This window comes from Halichoerus grypus, chromosome 7 (genome assembly GCF_964656455.1).
Source record: "Halichoerus grypus chromosome 7, mHalGry1.hap1.1, whole genome shotgun sequence".
NCBI classification, from domain to species: Eukaryota; Metazoa; Chordata; class Mammalia; order Carnivora; family Phocidae; genus Halichoerus; species Halichoerus grypus.
In genome coordinates this window covers 112,664,005-112,682,337 of record NC_135718.1, presented here as the reverse complement: position 1 = coordinate 112,682,337, position 18,333 = coordinate 112,664,005, and the positions used below count along the sequence as shown (strand labels likewise).

Below are 18,333 nucleotides of genomic sequence, written 5' to 3'. Positions count from 1 at the left end.
GAATGTCTTAGTCTCTGGAATGCCACAGTTACTATAAGTCCATACCCTCATTTAAGGGTAACATTTTAACATTTTTTTTTTTTTTTTTTTTTAAGATTTTATTTCTTTATTTGACAGAGAGATTGACAGTGAGAGAGGGAACACGAGCAGGGGGAGTGGGGGAGGGAGAAGCAGGCTTCCTGCTGAGCAGGGAGCCCGATGCGGGGCTCGATCCCAGGACCCTGGGATCATGACCTGAGCCGAAGGCAGACGCTTAACCGACTGAGCCACCCAGGCGCCCCTAACATTTTTGATACAGTAAAGAGAGAGAGGTTACATTTTCATTCTTTTAACAGGTGGGGTGTAAACTGGATTTGCAAAACCTGTGTCTAGGCAAAATGTTTTACTGCATCTTAGGTAGAAGATCCAGATTTGTATAATATTCTTTGGCAACTGTACATAGTCCCTGGTACAATCAGACCCTTCTATGTGGACATATCCAGGATCCTAATTCAGGAATTTTCTTCTAAACTCTATTATAATAATGCCTTATATTTGTATAGAGTTTTACAATTAACTAAGTACATGCAAGATCTTAGTTTGACCTTCTAACAACTCTTTGAGGTAGGTGGCTCAGGGGTCATCACCCTCATTTTTGCAGAGGAGAAAATGGCGGAGCAGAAATCACAGAGCTAGTAACTGAAGGAGCCAGGACCTGAGCTCAGGTCTCATAGTGCCCACTCCTGTGTTCTTTCCATCATGTGACACACGTTTGCATTCAAAATTGTATGTGTGTGAGTGTGTTTCATGTATATGGGGGACAGTTAATCAGACTTCTCTTTTTTAAGATCTGGACCACCTAAGAAATAGGTATGGCTCATCATATTAGTTTTAATGTGGATAATACTGGATTAAAAATAGAGCCTGGACACATGACTTACATGGGCTTTCTGCTCTTCCCCCTCCCCCACCTCTCCAGCTCAGCTGGACTCATCCACGTGGTCCCACATCTAGTAGCAGGACAGCCGCAGGCCTCCTGGCACAGAGGCAGACGCACGGTCTTGCATTGAGGTATGCAGGAGAGGAGAGGGGCCCTCAGGAGGCTGGAGAGTGAGCTGAGGATATTCCAGGCCACACATGACCATCCCTCCTTCTCCCCTAGGGATGGGTGGGCACGAGGAAGTAAGAGGATGGCAGAAGTCTCTCCGCAACACTTCTGAGAGTGTGCAGGAGTTCTTCTGTGGACTTTGTAGGAGAGGACGAGTATGGTGCTTCCTGCAGAATTAATTCGCTTGGGGAGGAAAGACTGCAAGCTCCTTGAGGGCAAGGACCTTTTATGTCTAACACATCCTGTCCCCCAAAGTATATAGCATAGGACTGAACATGTAGTTGTGCCCAACAAATCCTTGTTGACCAGTCTGTGATCTTCACGATAGCATAGAAGTTGCAGAGAATAAATATTGTCAGAGATGGAAAGACCCAATTGGTGAATGAAAGGTGATTTAAAAACAGTTGCACTTTGTCTTTTTGACCCACCTGAAGGCATGCTGGCTGGCAGCCACGCTGTCCCAGCCATCAGACCATGCCCTGGCTGCCCCAGCAAGCTGTCTGGCCAGTGGCTCTTCCTCCAGAGACAGCACCCGAGTAGCTCCTCCCTTTTGCTGTCCTTCCCTGCTCAGTGCTCGGATCTTGCATATTCTTCTTTGAACATATGCAAACAACTTTAAACCCCCCCCCCTCCTTTTCTCTCTCTCTCTCTCTCTCTCTCTCTTTTTTTTTTTTCTTTGTTCAGCTGCTGGAGGAATTTTTTCTTCATTCCTGCTGTACTCCCTGCCCCATCTCTTAATCACTGTCCTTTTCTCTTTCTCTCCTTCTCAAATTCCTCTCTTAACTTGGTAGATAAGTAGAAGAATAGTGCTCATGGAGGGAAATCGGAGGGGGCTACGAACCATGAGAGACTATGGACTCTGAGAAACAAACTGAGGGTTCTAGAGGAGAGGGGGGTGGGGGGATGGGTTAGCCTGTGATGGGTATTAAAGAGTGCACGTACTGCATGGAGCACTGGGTGTTATGCACAAACAATGAATCATGGAACACTACATCAAAAACTAATGATGTAATGTATGGTGATTAACATAACATAATAAAATAAAATTAAAAAAAAAGAATAGTGCTCATGATAGTCTTCCTTCGTCAAGAAGTAACATTAATAGAGTGAGTTTTTAAGTACCTTGAAAGTTTCCAGAATACCCACCTAGAAAGCCAGCAAATATTTTCTTTTCTGTTTTTTAATTAAATTGCTTTTGCTGAAGCACCAGCACTAAGAATAAATGCACCTTTTTATGCAATTTTGGTTTTATTTAATAGTGTAAGTACAGTGCTACCATTTCTCATGGCAAACGGGATTTCAACAATGCATATCTTAAACAAGCTTTTATGAGCCAACTTAGAACCCAGCTATAACTTGTCATTTCTGTGGGAAAACGCACACTATTTCCAGGTTTAGAATCGCCTGTTGGACACAACCAGTGTGTTGTGGGTTCTGGAACCATCTTCGTCTAGGGTGTATCCTTCCTTTGTCAAGTTCCAAAGCAACCTGGGAACAGAGGAAATTTCTTTGCTTCATACGTATGACTTACGAACTTCATGTTTGTCCCACAGGAAAAGCTTTTGACATCACATACGTGCGCCTCAAGTTCCACACCAGCCGCCCAGAGAGCTTCGCCATTTACAAGCGCACGCGGGAAGATGGGCCCTGGGTTCCTTACCAGTACTACAGTGGCTCATGTGAGAATACCTACTCGAAGGCAAACCGTGGCTTCATCAGGACAGGAGGGGACGAGCAGCAGGCCTTGTGCACAGATGAATTCAGTGACATTTCCCCTCTCACCGGGGGCAACGTGGCCTTCTCAACTCTAGAAGGAAGGCCCAGTGCCTACAACTTTGACAACAGCCCTGTGCTGCAGGTAATGCATCCAGAAGCTGGCTTTGTAGTCCCTTAGTTCCCCCACGTGCATACAGGATGCAGGAAGATTGTTGTATGGGGGCCTGTGGTCCCACTTCAGAGGTAAGGGTAGGGCTAGGAGATTCCAGGTGGATTTTATTCTGCTCTCCTGTATATTCTCAGTATGTGAAGGAAAGTAGCTTTGTTCCTGCCACCCAGGTGATGTTCTTGTGTTCTCATGTACCTGTCAATGTATTCTGGGATATAAATTTTAGAAATTTTTTAAAAAACTGAACAGTTTTAACTTGGGTCTTTACTTGCAGTGGAAACGTTTTGCTTCTGACCTTTCGAAGAGAGTATTTGAATCTACCCATTCTTTTCTTTTTTTTTAAGATTTTATTTGAGAGAGAGAGAGGGAGAGCGCGTGTGTGCGCACGGCACACGTGCATGGGGGGAGGGGCTGGGGGAGAGGGAGGAGCAGACTCCCCGCCGAGCAGGGAGCCCGATGCGGGGCTCGATCCCAGGACTCTGGGAACATGACCTGAGCCAAAGGCAGACACTTAACTGACTGAGCCACCCAGGTGCCCCATGAATTTATCCATTATTTCCACAACCTTCCTTATCTCTTCCTTCATTTGACCAAAGGAAAAGTGTTTTTTAGTATTCGAGAGGGGGACCAATTGAAGCAAGATATTTAGGAATGCCGTCTTCCTTCATTATTGTGCAAGGAAATGTGGACTGGGCTTGTCTGGCACTATTGTCACTCATAAAACCTTCTCATCACCTGGCCGTACTGGTGTTTGTGACAGGATGTAAGTGTAGGTACCCGTGGTACAGTGCTTGAGCATCACGACAGAAACCTTTCCCCATTTAAGCATAGAAAGAATTAAAGCTTTCTTTTTTCTCATGAATTCTATGTAATATTCTTCATACACCATAATTTGGAATCTTTCTGTAACACAGAATTGGAGATGCTTCTGTCTTTTGGCTGAAGTTGACATCTAAGTGGGGGCAGCCTGCCCGTATGAACTCACTGAGACAGGAAAGACTGGATGTGGGTTTGCAAACTCTATGTACGTTTTATGAAATGCTGTTGTCATTTCTAAGTAGGGAGAAATAGGGAGTCCCTTTATTCTGGGCTTTATGCTTTTTTTTTAAGATTTATTTATTTATTAGAGGGAAAGAGAGCATGCACGAGCAGTGGGGAGAGGGAGAACCAGGCTCCCCACTGAGCAAGGAGCCTGATGCAGCACTCGATCCCAGGACCCTGAGATCATGACCTGAGCCAAAGGCAGATGCTTAACCAACTGAGCCACCCAGGCGCCCCTTTATGCTTTTGTGGCTTCCAGTCTTTCTCTTAAAGTTTATTATATTCGAGGACTCTTTCTGATTTGGCCATGTGGTTTTGGATGGTGGCAAAAGATGAGAATATGTTTCTCTGTGGGTCTAGTTCTTCCCTTCTATTGTATTTCTGCAGTTTGCTGGGAGATCGTGAATCTTGATCTTGCTAACCTCTGAGGTTCTGGTGAGCAATGAGTATGTTTGCAAAGGCCTTTCAGTAAAGTGTTTCTTGCAATGGTAATAAGATGTGTTCAGAATAATGAGTTGAAAGAATAACTGATTTTGATAGATGAAAAAACAGAAGATGGAATGTATAGGGGAGATGTGATCTACAATTTTTTTAAGTTGATCAACTAGCAGACATTTGCTAGCTTAGTTTCTTCCTATACTGATGATTGTATTTGACGATCCTGCCGAGGCAGCAGGAAAAAGCAGTGACCTATGTGACTGTGGTGTTCTGGCACCTCGCCAGCTGGGTGCCTTTATCAGCCTGTCTTGAAGCAGTTCCCCCAGCTGTAGGAATTCTGATGTTTGCTATTGGTTTTTTTTTTTTTTTCCCTCAAGTAAACTCTACACCTGACATGGGGCTTGAACTCACAACCCTGAGATCAGGAGTCACATGCTCTATCAGCTGAGCCAGCCAGGCGCCCCTGATGTTTGCTACTCCTTATTCCATAGGAACTCATGAGACTAAATGTGGTAGAAATGCTATGGGCATCTGTAATAGATCTGGTCAGTTGCTGTCATTATGCAAAGACATTAATTATGTGTCTCTGGATGTAAGAGTTCTGGTTTTCATACCCAGTTGCCAAGGAGGGTTAGCTGATCGGACTTCAGCTGATTTCACAATGATTAACTGATTTGACAGCTTAGCTGATACGACCGTCTCTCCTCATTGCCTCCTGTGCCTCTCTCCAGAAGTTGTGATCTCCCAGATGGGAGAGGAGACCCTTCCTGGTTTCATTGTATATGAATATTACTAAGCATGTGCTGATTTACAATAATAATAATCAGCATTTATTATAGCACTTACTATAATGTGCCATAGTGTGCCAAGCACTGTTCTGAGTCCCTTAGATATATTAGCTATATTTACTATAGATGTATATACACACTCTCTATACTATTTACGTATTTAACCCTCACAGTAACTCTACAGGTGGATACTTCTGTTAAGCCCATTTTACAAATGGGGCATCGACATCATTTCTCAGAAGAGATCCAATAACTTGCCCCAAATCACCAGTTTTAAGCAGCAGAACTAGGATTCAAAACCTAGAAAGTCTGGCTCCAGAGCCTGTTCTTTTTAAGATGCCTGTTGTGGGAAAAAATGACTTGGACTCAGCCCTTGAGAAGCTTTTATTCAAGGAGAGCTGTGATAAAGATAAAGCTCAAAGGAGATATAATAAGCATTAAACACAGAGATATGTTGAGCTATTTACATTACAGACGACTCAAAGATTCCTCGCATTGTGGCCATGAGTGGGAGCTGTTACTGGAGTTCCAAGTTTGGATGCAGTGGAATCATCATCTCTTCTCCTTTCTAATTATACTTGGAGGCTTCACGGGGATTAGCTTTTATGAGCCCTCTAGGTTGCTCTCTGTGCCAGGTGTTTGGCATGGTTCGGGCCGTGCTGCTTGATCAGGGGCATGCCTCCCTGTCTCACGGGGAGCCTTCTGAAAACACAGACGCCTGCAGACACTTGCTTGGTGCGTCTCCATGGGTGATGCTGACAGGCAGTCCCAGGAGGGGACTTTACATGGTGTCTTTGGGTGGTCATGGGTCATACACTACTCCAAAATTTAGTGATTTTAAATGACCACGATTTATTATTTCTCATGATTCTGTGTTGGTGTGGGCTCACTCACTGGCAGGTCAGCTGGGAGCTCGGTTTCTCTCCCTCTGTGGTCTTAGTGCTTCAAGGAGGCTAGAATAGGCTTCCTGGCGTGATGGCAGAAGTATTCCAAGAGGGTAAGCCCGGGGCACAAGTGCTTATCAGACTTCTGCCTGTGTCACATTCGCTCATGTCCCCTGGGCAAAAAGCAAATCACATGCCCCAGCCCAGAATCAGGGTGTGGACACTGGCAGACATGATTCACTGGAATCATTATTCTAACAGTCCACCACAGATGTAAACATCTGACTAAAATTAGCTCAGTGAAAGGGCATTTATTATAAGGGCTTAGATCTCATAAAACCTAGGGGAAAACGTTAACTTTCATTCTTATCCTCTGTCATTATGGTACACCTACCAATTTGATCAGTTGTGGTTTCTTCAGATTTGTTCATTTGCTCAGCAGATGTTACTTGAGCACCTACTGTAGGCTAAGCACCAGGGAAACTGCAATCAACAAAGAAAATAAGTCCTGCCCTCGTGGGGCTTACAGTCTTGGTGGTGGCGGTGGTGGCAGGCTGGGGGTGGGGTTGTGGTGGTGGAAACAGACAATATAAATAAAATAGGCAAGTGAAATAGGGTGTTGGGCTGGGCAGCAATTCTAGGTTGGGTGGCCAGGAAAGGCCTCCCAGAGAAGTGACATTATGGGAAAGGTCAAGACAAAAACCGCATCTGATTGGTTCCGGCCCGTGTCATGATTTATTACTTTATACTTGCACGCCTCTCCCAGATCTGTCCGTAGCAGATTGGGGATGGAGGGAGAGAGAGATGGTACAAAATGGCCAGGCGGAGGCGATAACCAGCATATCGCATGCCACCATGGTGCTCATGAGCTCTGCGCTGGCTTCTCGGACTGGATTTGGGGTGCGGATACAGGCTGGAGAGAAGGGACATGTGTATTGAGTACCTCCCGAATGTGAAGCATTTAAAAGTATATTTCATGTAAGCCTCTCAACAACCTTGTGAAGAAACGAGTAGTATTCCTGCTTTTTGGGACTCTGAGTGGTGACACAACAACTTAGATCAAAGAAGGGAAGAGTCAAATATTAGGAAATTAAGGGAGTCATTGGGCATTATAACAGATTTAATGCTAGAAGAGGACATAAGTCACATGATATATTAACTATTTGAAAAATTTAGAAAATTTTGTCACATTTATGTCTCTTGTCTTCAGCCCCTTTACCTTTTCCTGTTTTTTTCTTTTCTTTTCTCTTCGTTCTTCTGACAGGAATGGGTAACTGCCACTGACATCAGAGTAACTCTCAATCGCCTGAATACTTTTGGAGATGAAGTGTTTAACGACCCCAAAGTTCTCAAGTCCTATTATTACGCAATCTCTGATTTTGCTGTGGGTGGTAGGTAAGTAGACCGTTAAATAACTTTGAAAGTGACTGGAGCTGTGGTTTAGAAGTGATTGTAACAACTTGCTTACAACCATATTAATAATGTTGTTAGACCTTCTCATTATCCTGGAAACAAAGTAATTAGGTTTTCTAAAACCTTGTCAGATCAGCACAGTTGGTGAATTCTTACTGAGCACCTCAGTGCAAAACTCTGCGGCAGGCCCTCTGAAGCCACCAAGGTAGCATGAGACATTCACCTGCTGAGAAGGACTTGACCTTCTAGCATCCTACAGATGAATGGAGCAGGCGATATATGAATATGTGAAAAATTAAAACACATGTTTTAGATAAAAAGAGGCCATATATCACAGAATGAGACAGAACTGTCAAGCTAGAGAAGCAGATGGAAACTAAGCGGGGCCTTGAAGCCTGGATAAGGAAGGAGGATGTGTTAGTGGGATGCAGGATAGGCGTGTCATGAGCAGAAGTGAAGGGTTGGGAGATTAAAGACCTGCTTGGCTTAGGGAACATCTCCTCTGTGAATTTGTAGAGTTGACAGAGTGAAAGCTGACAGAGACTGTAATCAATGAGAAACCATGTACTTTTTGAAGTAGGCCGATGATATCTAAACAGTGGTTAGGAAGATTAATTGCAGACAAGGTGAAAGTAGAGTACCATTGAGAGAATTTATATTCTTGTTATGATGCTGTGATCTGCGTGTTAGGTGACAAATACCTGACATTAGGGTGGTGACAATAGAATGGAAAGAAAGGAACATTTTAGATGGATTTTATTGTGAAGCAAGAATTATCAGGACTTTAGTCAAAGATGATTTTAAAGTTTAATGATCAGGAGAATGGTGGTAGTATTAATGAAGTAAATGAAGAAGATGAGCTAATTTAGGGAGATGATGAGTTTAGTTGTAGATATGTAAAATTTTAGGTTATTGGGGACATCTGAACTTGTGTACCAGTCAAGGATAGGACCTGGGAGAAAGACAAGAGCCGGGGATATGAATTTGGGATTCATCCTGGTATACTGTAGATGTTTCGGAAAGGTTTGAAATGTATTACCAAGTAGCGGTGGGAGCTATACGGCTGATTCTATCTTTAAGGAAGCTATGAGGGAAACATCAGGGCACCAGAGCATGTTTTAGTATTCATGGGCATTTCCATGAGTCCTTAGTTTATGATTGCATATCCCTGCATCTAGGGATCCTTCGGGGATTCTTGCCCCAAACAAGCTGGAGGGAGTATGAGGCTGCCAGAGTTGCATATGGTGGTGAGGTGTTGACTGTCTCTTACTACCTTCAGAATGGAATACTTTAAAATCATTATGACAGATAACAGCTGTGACCTAATTTTTGACTTGTAGTGTGCCTGCACAATCTTAGGCACGTGAATAAAGCAGCTTCTTGATCCTCCCAATAACCCCGTGAAATTCACACTGTCATCATCCCTATCTTACGGGTAAGGCACAGAGGTTAAGTGACATTGGTAAGTCACAGGGCAGGTCCCAACCCATGCAGCCGGACTTCAGGGTCCTCGCTCTGCTTAACCTACACGCTTGATTGCTACTTGATACGCACAGTTGACTTCCGGAAGTGATCCCAGAAATTGTAGAAGCCTCCGAAATTGCTAGAGACTTTCTTCTGTCTTGTTAATGCCCCATCCCCTATTAAATAAAGATGTTTGGGGGAGTTTTTGTTTTTTGTTTTTTGGGTTTTTTTTTGCTTGTTTAATTTTCCTTCCTGCCTGAAAACTCAAAACTGCCATTACTTAATTTTGCTTAGCTCCTCAGTTTACGGTCTTGAATGGTCAAACTAAAAAAAAAACAAAACAAAAAACAAAACAAACAAACCAAAAACATTCTGGGGTTGTGTTTAGTTCTTTTTGTACATCATTTTTCAGCATCCATTTCTGGGACTTGGTGGCTGTTTCATATTTTTGGGTGTCTTTTCTCTTCCCAGGTGTAAATGCAACGGACATGCAAGTGAGTGTGTGAAGAATGAATTTGGCAAGCTGGTGTGTAATTGCAAACATAATACTTACGGGGTAGACTGTGAAAAGTGTCTGCCATTCTTCAACGACCGGCCGTGGAGGAGAGCGACTGCGGAGAGCGCCAGCGAATGCCTGCGTGAGTCTGTTGAATTATCTTGAGGACTTCCAGAGTGGGGAGAAGGAATGGTTGGCTTCCTTCTGTTCCTCCTTGAAAGGAGAACTCTGAAAGGCAGTGCTGCTTCTGTAATTGGAGAGCATAGAACGGTAAACTATATGCACATCAGAGGAAAATCATAGATGAAGGCAGTTGGCTATGAATAAAAAAGTATGTTCATTTTGTTCAGTTTCCTTCATGAACACACGTACCAGAGTAGGAGCAGCATCTCCAAGGTTTGGAACTTCGCTTAGATCCAAGTGCTGGGCCAGTGTAGCCTACTATAAAATATGGTTTCTCTAGTCTTGTCTTTGCTGCACATTAAAATATTTTCCTACCAACGGTCATTTCCTCAAGCAGTCAGGGTCATTGATGAACATGTGTTGGGTGTGTTGAGTTCTAGACTAAGGCTGCCGTTGAGAAGATCATTTCTCAAAATTATTCTTCCCTTATTTCACTGAAGAGCACAACAGGGAGGATTTTCCTATTTCACCCATGCAGAGGTGGGTGGCTTTGGGAAGGAAAGTAGATCCTAGTATTTCTAGAAAAGGGTAAAAGAAGAAAGATTGCACATTGTTTTATCCCTTCATCATGGCTTGGTTTATTCTGAACAGATAGAGAAAGAAGCCTCAGGAGAAAGGAACCATGAAACTATGTAATCATGCTGTGTCAAGGACTTAAAAATAAGAAACTTTTAAAGCACCTATAATTTTTATGACCTTATAAATATTTCTTATCCTATACTCTTGATAAAGGAATAAGACACTCTGAACTCACTGGAGTTATTGGCAGAAACCTTGAGAAATGACCAGTATCTTGACTCATGACTATTTCTGTTAGTTGCCTAGAGCAGATTTTCTTATCTTTCCTTTTCCTCAGCAAATCCCAGATTTGAAGATAAATTGTACAGCCTCCTCTAGAATTCCTAGGCACTTGCTTGAGCTTCAGTTCTTTTACGGAACTGTAAAAGCCAGTATGAGAAGCCACATGATAAAGATCTTAACAGAAACAGTGAAATGCCCCTCAGATGTGACATTTCAATAAATGTACACATGTGTTTGAAAAGTATTTTGCTTAGTGATGGGGTCATATCTTGAGTCTCCAGGAACATCATGAAAATGTTCCTGGGCCAGCAAATGAACTGAATACTGTTTCTAAAGGACTTTGAGGAGAAACTAAATCAGTTTGCCTTCCTCCTTGCCTTGCCACTCTTCAGCACTTCAAAGAGTGAAGTTTCTGGAGATTGAGAGAGTACTACAATATTGTCAGGATGCTGGGGTTGGAGAAGAGAAAATTACAGCCTTCTCTCTTACCAGCTGATGGTGAAGGAGACAGAGCGTCTGCTTTACCCATGTGTTAGGACAGTGTAGACAAGAGGACTGTTCTGTTTCATAGTCCCAGAGCACCAAACCATTTAGGTGGGGATGGGCTGGGTTTGGCCGTGAGTGGGATGTGCGGGATAATCTAGGGAGGCTTGAGGGAAGAGATATAGAAAGGGAGCTCTCCAAGTTACTTAACACAACTCTAGTTTTTGGTGCCAGTGATTCAAGTTTCTAACAAGTTTTCAAGTGTAATACTATGAAAGAACTGATTATAAAGAAGGGGAGGTGACAAGAAAGAAAAAATATATATTCAAACATTCTTTTTTAAAACAACTTGGTTTATCTGAAATCAAATAAAACTGTATTTAGTGTTCAAGATACTGCTGGTACTTTGTGTGAAATCCATAATTCTAAGAAAAGAAGTTCTGTAACTACATATACTTGTTCTTACAATATAGTTGTGTTCTGCAGGGAACATAGTTACTTAATGGCAGACCTGGTTGGCATTGTGGCTCCCCAGGAGATGGATGTGTCTACTGAAGCTAGATTTCCCTTCAGTGCTGCTGCCTTCTGCAGAGGCGCTAATTTTAACCCATGTGTGTCAGGTTACTCCAGTCTAGGCTTGCAAGCAATCTGGCACTTCGAAAATTAGTGTCTTAACGTATTTCAACTGTCTGGGGCCCTAAAAGTTAGGGTAAATTAAAGCCTGAATATAAACTGGCTCCCTGTTGTTGGAGTTGGTATTAGAACGAAGGATAAAGATTCAGAAAAATTACAATTTGACTTGCCTTTCACTTATGTGTAAACAGTTACCTAGAGATTTCTAAGGACAGGAATTCCTCGTATTTTACGATGGCACTGATTTTGATAAGAACATCTCTCAGTAAACTGATAGCCTGGCTCTCTCAACCCTTCATTGACCTCCTGTTTTTGTTTTCAAATGAACAACGCGTCAAGTGGGTGTTCTTATCCTACCACCCATTGTGCCCCAGAGACATGGGAAATCGCGGTTTTGGTTTGCTTAGAGCCTCTCGAAATGCTGTTCATCAAAGGAACATGGGTCTGACGTAACTTGTACGTTTTGGCCAACAGCCTGTGACTGTAATGGCTGATCACAGGTTTGCTTGCTTAGAGCCTCTCGAAATGCTGTTCATCAAGGGAACATGGGTCTGACGTAACTTGTACGTTTTGGCCAACAGCCTGTGACTGTAATGGCCGATCACAGGAGTGCTACTTTGACCCTGAACTTTACCGGTCCACCGGCCACGGGGGCCACTGTACCAACTGCCAGGGGAACACAGATGGCGCCAACTGCGAGAGATGCCGGGAGAATTTCTTCCGCCTTGGGAACAACGAAGCCTGCTCTCCCTGTCACTGCAGTCCCGTGGGTAAGTGACAGGCAGTGCCAGCCTCAGCCTGGTGGGTTGAAAGACAAGTACTCCCCGCCCCCCCCGAAAACAAAGCTCTGCTTCCTAGGCCTGAGCTCAGGGAGTTCAGTTCCTCTGCCCAGGGGAAGAGTGGGAATGTGTGCACTGTTGTCCCGACCCATGACTCAGGAGCTGCCCGACCCCCACCTCCACTCTGTGTAACCAAGTTAAACTTTCAAATGATGTTCTGGTGTGTATAAGTAAGTGTGGACTTGGCCTGTGTAATGGTTTTGTGAAGATAATTAGTAGCCCGATCCTAGAGACCATTTGAACTTTGACTGGAAGAGGCTAGCTGCTTCATGAGTTCTTGCGCGTTAATGATTTTGTTTAGTTTACGATCCTCGAAGGGCTGAACTTCCTCAGTATGTTGGTGCGTTCAGAGATGTAAAGTGCTCTGAGTGGGCTCTCCTCTTTCAAGAGTTTGACCTTTATTTAGTTGTGCTGTAGTAAATTCTAGACACGGGCTTTCAGGAGCCTGTGCTTGCCCACAGAGAAGCGACTGGTTTTGTGTCCAGTTGGTCACTGGGTGCAGAGTGACTTGTTTTTCAACATCGATGAGCAGGGTGTGTGTCCGGAAAGTTAAAATGTTACGGCTCAAAAGGATATGATTTTGAGACAATCCGGATTTAAAATTTGATCTTTCTTCTCTCTGTAACCATCTAGAGGTTACATCTTGGGTTTCAGGCATTGTTTTTAGTGACCCATTTTTTTTTTTCCTTTGACATATTTACTGACATTTCTGGTTGTTGACAAGCTCTTTAAATTTTAGGTTCTCTCAGCACACAGTGTGATAGCTATGGCAGGTGTAGCTGCAAGCCAGGAGTGATGGGTGACAAGTGTGACCGTTGCCAGCCCGGGTATCATTCTCTCACTGAGGCAGGATGCAGGTAAGACTTTTCAAAACCAGAGAAAGGGGGCAGAATCCAACTGTAGTTGATCCAGAATAAGAGATATCGTGGCTCGTCCGCAGCAGTATGAACATTTTTCCCCATAGTAATTCAAGAACTTCTAGCTGTAATGATGGTCCAGGACTGATTTGTAACAGAAATGAAGCAGGGTTTTTAGTATTGAAATGTGAGAGGCATATCCTTGATTGAAACCAAATCCAGATACAAAACTGACTTTAGGACTCCTTTTGCTTTTTTATGTATTCTTTTTTTTTTTTTAATGTATTAACATGTAAAACAAAAGGTTGACTTTAAGAGTGGAATTTCTTTCTCGTTTCTCTTCTCTCTTTGTTTTACTCCTTTTTCCATCCAACAGGCCATGCTCTTGTAATCCTTCTGGCAGCGTAGACGAGTGTAACATTGAAACGGGAAGATGTGTTTGCAAAGACAATGTTGAAGGCTTCAATTGTGAGAGGTAACTCATTCTTTCTCTGGCTGTGCTGTGTTTTTTCTGGTCTCATATTTCAAGTCCAAGAAATTCCTGATTATATCTTTATGTTTTTCAGATGCAAACCTGGATTTTTTAATTTGGAATCATCTAATCCTAGGGGTTGCACACCCTGCTTCTGCTTCGGGCATTCTTCTGTCTGTACAAATGCTGTCGGCTACAGTGTTTATCCTATAACCTCTACCTTTCAGATCGGTAATTTGGACCTTCCCTTTGGTCTCCCAGAATTACAAGACTGGACTTACAGTATTTTTTAAAAATGAGTAACTTTTTGAGGATTTTTTGATGGTGGCAACATTTTGTTTTCAAATGTGCAAGATTTTTTTGTTTGGCTCTTTGTTTGGCTTTTTATTTATTTATTTATTTATGATTTTATTTATTTATTTATTTATGATTTAATTTATTTATTTGAGAGAGAGAGAGAGGGAGAAGCAGACTCCCTGTCAAGCAGAGAGCCCGATGCCGGGTTTGATCCCAGGACCCTGAGACCATGACCTGAGCTGAAGGCAGACACTTACCTGACTCAGCCACCCAGGCGCCCCTGTTTGACTTTTTAATTTAATGAAAACATACGTCTGTGGAATTTACTGTAGTATAAATTTATGTGAAATCAAAATATAGCTTGAGGGATGTAGCATATACAGGTACTGTCCTAGGGTCCTGTATTCAGAAATATTTACTGGTGACTTCCTGTATATTTTCGTGGTGTATAGAGGACCTGAATTCAGGATGTTCACAGTGTGATGGCCCTTGTGTTTTCATCCTGTTCTTGCAGATGAAGACGGGTGGCGGGTGGAACAAAGGGATGGCTCTGAAGCGTCACTCGAGTGGTCCTCTGAGAGGCAGGATATCACCGTCCTCTCGGATAGCTACTTTCCTCGGTACTTCATTGCTCCGGGTAAGTAAGGCTAGGCAGCAGTCTGCTGTGATGAGTGCTCCTGTTTACGCTCCTTCTCACGCTCTTTCACACCACTGTGTCTGCTTTTCAGCAAAGTTCTTGGGCAAGCAGATGTTGAGTTATGGTCAGAACTTCTCCTTCTCCTTTCGGGTGGACAGGCGAGACACTCGCCTCTCTGCAGAAGACCTGGTGCTCGAGGGAGCTGGCCTGAGAGTGTCTGTGCCCTTGATCGCTCAGGGCAATTCCTATCCGAGTGAGACCACTGTGAAATACGTCTTCAGGTAAGACGGTCTTCTTTGTAAAATCTGAGTTGACCAGAGTTATAAAAGTGGTTTCTTTACCTAAGCTTATCAGGCCTCAAGCTGTTGAAGAAAAACGTCTGGGTTATAAAGGTGACTTTGGCAAAGGAAGCCTTCCCTTTATTTACTGTACCCTTTCCAGTTGTACTAAAACCAACAGATCCATTTCTGACTTGGTTGGATTGTCAGAGCATTGACTTGTTGGCAGCATAAATGCATAAGAAATGCTTTCTCAGCACCCAGAACTGTCCTGACAGAGGTTAACGTGGCCCTTTCTTTCTCCCTAGGCTCCATGAAGCAACAGATTACCCTTGGAGGCCTCCTCTTACCCCTTTCGAATTTCAGAAGCTCCTAAACAATTTGACCTCTATCAAAATCCGTGGGACATATAGTGAGAGAAGTAAGTTATGATATAATTTAAGAGCATTAAGATGATTAGGTAGAAGGATCCACAATACAAAAGTTTATCTCTAAAGTCCCAATACTATAGTGCTGATCCTAAAGAAATGGAATGAATTATTTCGTTACATGTGAATTATGTATAAAAATAATGCATTTGTTTAACCGTTTTCAAGGACCTGGAGAAAATTTGCTAAAATTAATAAATAGCATTGTTTTATAATGACTAAGCCTAATGAGGTGACTTTATATCTAAATATAGTCTAAGAATCTTACATGTAATTCTACTGGCTCACATGCTTAACCTTTACTTCTTTTTATTTATTGCTATGTGATTATCAAGCCCTTTAAACTATTGGCTAAATTATGAAAAATTATAAATTCCTGAGTGAAGGTTCATTATAATGTTAAATAAACAAAGCTGTTTTCAGTATGCCTTTAAAATTATTTTCATTTATTTATTTATTTATTTATTTATTTATTTATTTATTGTAACGAGGACCTTTTCCTGTAGAAAGCTCAAGCTGTTTGGGTGGAGTCAGAGGGGTGGTGTGGCATTGTGAGTGGCATCTGCAGCATGGATGTGTTGGTTTTTGAGATGCCTACGTGAATATCCAGATGAAAATATCTTATAAGTTGTTAGAAATAATGGTCTGGGGCTTAGGAATAAGTTAGTACTGGAGATCTAGAATCAAAAGGTTGACTACCTATGGGCAATAATTTTTAAACTTGGAAATAAGACAAAAAATATAGAAAGAAAAAGTATAACCCCAGAAACATAGTTATCTAAGGGCCATGTGTTGAGACTCAAGGGAGAAAAAAGAATTTTAAGGAGAAGAAATAATTAAAGGGTTTATAAAGGTGATGCCATTGGATTTTGGATCGGGGGACTAAGGAATCATTGGTCATTTTTTTTTTTTTTTAAGAAGTGTTAAAACTGACGTTATGCTACAGTGCTTTGACAAGTAATTTGAAGGAGAAGAAGTAAAATAAAGCTTATTCTTTTAAGAAGTTTGGCTGTAAGGGAAGGAAAAGAGATGGATTGTAATTCAAGAGTAGGGACAAGATTAGAAGAAGAGTACTTTTTAGAATGGGAGACTTAAGAATGGTTGGAATTGGAAGCATATTAGCCAATGGGTATATCTCATGACCTAACTGTTGACAAAATCCATAAATATATTAAAAGTAACTAAGTTCACAGTAGTCATAGAAGAGATGCCCTTCAACCTGAGGTTGTCAATTTCTAAGAATTCTATACAAGGCATATATATATTTCATAACATAGGAAAATAATGATGATGTAATTAAAGACTGCCACTTGGTGGAATGTTCCTGCTGAGGCCATCACATGCCCTTTTGGGTTGGATCACCCATTGGTCTAAGCCAATTTACGGCTTCTTCTGTTTTTATTTTCTTCTAGAAGTGGGGAAGCATTGTGATATATGGCATACTGGCTTTGGAATAATTACATATATGCCAAAGTGGCCCTGAATATTAAAACTTGGTCACCAGTTTTTCCTATTTTATGCAGGGCAAAAATATATGAGTGGTGCTTGTTGGCAGGTGTTTTCCTTGCTTTCTTATCCCTGAACTCTATAGTCAGAGACTGCTTTTGTGGCAAAAGAACAAAAACACTGCTTAATGGCTGCAGACGTAAACTCGTCCCCTACATTCTCGCTCTGATCTCCTCTTGCCCCACAGTATTGTCCAGTGCCTTTCCTTTTTCACACTGGTGATTGAGACAACTGTAAAATCCAACAGATCTGGTTGTGTGTGTGTTTAACAATGTGGTTGCTATCCCGCCTCTCCAGATACTTAGCACCAGGTACCCCATGACTGTCGTGAACGCTATTTTCTAGTTATCTCCGCCAATAGATGAGTTAAACTAATAGCTGATTGTCTCTGGAATTTTGTGTCTGATTACTCTTTAGCTTTATTAACTTTCTGTAAGCTTTTGGAAAACAACAGCTAGCTCAGTGACTCTCTTATCCACACCACACGCAGGTGCTGGATATTTGGATGATGTCACCCTAACAAGTGCTCGCCCGGGGCCCGGGGTGCCTGCCACTTGGGTGGAGTCCTGCACCTGTCCTGTGGGCTACGGAGGGCAGTTCTGTGAGATGTGCCTCTCGGGTTACAGAAGAGAAACTCCGAGTCTCGGGCCGTACAGCCCGTGTGTGCTTTGTACCTGCAACGGACACAGCGAGACCTGTGACCCTGAGACAGGTGAGACGAGGTTCTTGGGGGGTGGGGGTGGGGCTGCTGGGCCTAAGTCCTCTCCAGCGGATGAGCAGGGAAGTGCTCCTGGTCTTACCGGCTGGCTCACCTGCCTTTGTTCTCATCCCCACTCTCCAAACAGGTGTTTGTGACTGCAGGGACAATACAGCTGGCCCCCACTGTGAGAAGTGTGGGGATGGGTACTACGGAGATCCCACGTCGGGCACCGCCTCCGACTGTCGGCCCTGCCCGTGTCCTGGCGGCTCGAGCTGTGCCTCTGTCCCCAAGACGCAGGAGGTGGTGTGTACCAGCTGCCCCACCGGCACCACCGGTCAGTCCGCTCTTCCCGTCTGCCCTCCGCGTTCCACTGGGCAAAAGGACCTCGGGACACAGGGCCTGGGGGTTTGCAGCTTCTGTTTGTTTGTTTGGCTCCGTGATTATAGTTGTCCGAATAGGCAAAAGTTGTGTGTGGAATTTATCACGGATTCATAGAACACATATCAGATACAAACATGGCCAACATGGTGACGGCCACGTACTTAAGCACCCTCCGCCTCCTGCCTCAGTAATCCTCACAACCCCGTGAGGTGGGTGCTGTTAGTTTCCCCGTGTGACAGCTGAGAACACCTAGGCACGGAGACATGAAGTGACGTGTCCCAGCTGCGTGGCTGGTCCCTGGAGGAGCTTGTGACGAGCCCTGTATGCTCACCCACCTAGGAT

General features: G+C 43.2%; 1 protein-coding gene across 1 annotated transcript in view; it reads left to right on the top strand.

Annotated features, from left to right (window-relative positions):
• Positions 1 to 18,333, top strand: part of LAMC1 (laminin subunit gamma 1) — a 124,382-nt gene that overhangs the window by 78,647 nt on the left and 27,402 nt on the right. Inside the window, exons 2-13 of the mRNA XM_036076391.2 lie at positions 2,641 to 2,945; positions 7,388 to 7,518; positions 9,472 to 9,638; positions 12,178 to 12,366; positions 13,175 to 13,292; positions 13,669 to 13,767; positions 13,859 to 13,995; positions 14,576 to 14,698; positions 14,790 to 14,979; positions 15,285 to 15,397; positions 17,401 to 17,622; positions 17,756 to 17,944. Coding sequence (XP_035932284.1) covers positions 2,641 to 2,945; positions 7,388 to 7,518; positions 9,472 to 9,638; positions 12,178 to 12,366; positions 13,175 to 13,292; positions 13,669 to 13,767; positions 13,859 to 13,995; positions 14,576 to 14,698; positions 14,790 to 14,979; positions 15,285 to 15,397; positions 17,401 to 17,622; positions 17,756 to 17,944 — 1,983 coding nt within the window. The remainder of the gene's footprint in view (positions 1 to 2,640; positions 2,946 to 7,387; positions 7,519 to 9,471; positions 9,639 to 12,177; positions 12,367 to 13,174; positions 13,293 to 13,668; positions 13,768 to 13,858; positions 13,996 to 14,575; positions 14,699 to 14,789; positions 14,980 to 15,284; positions 15,398 to 17,400; positions 17,623 to 17,755; positions 17,945 to 18,333) is intronic.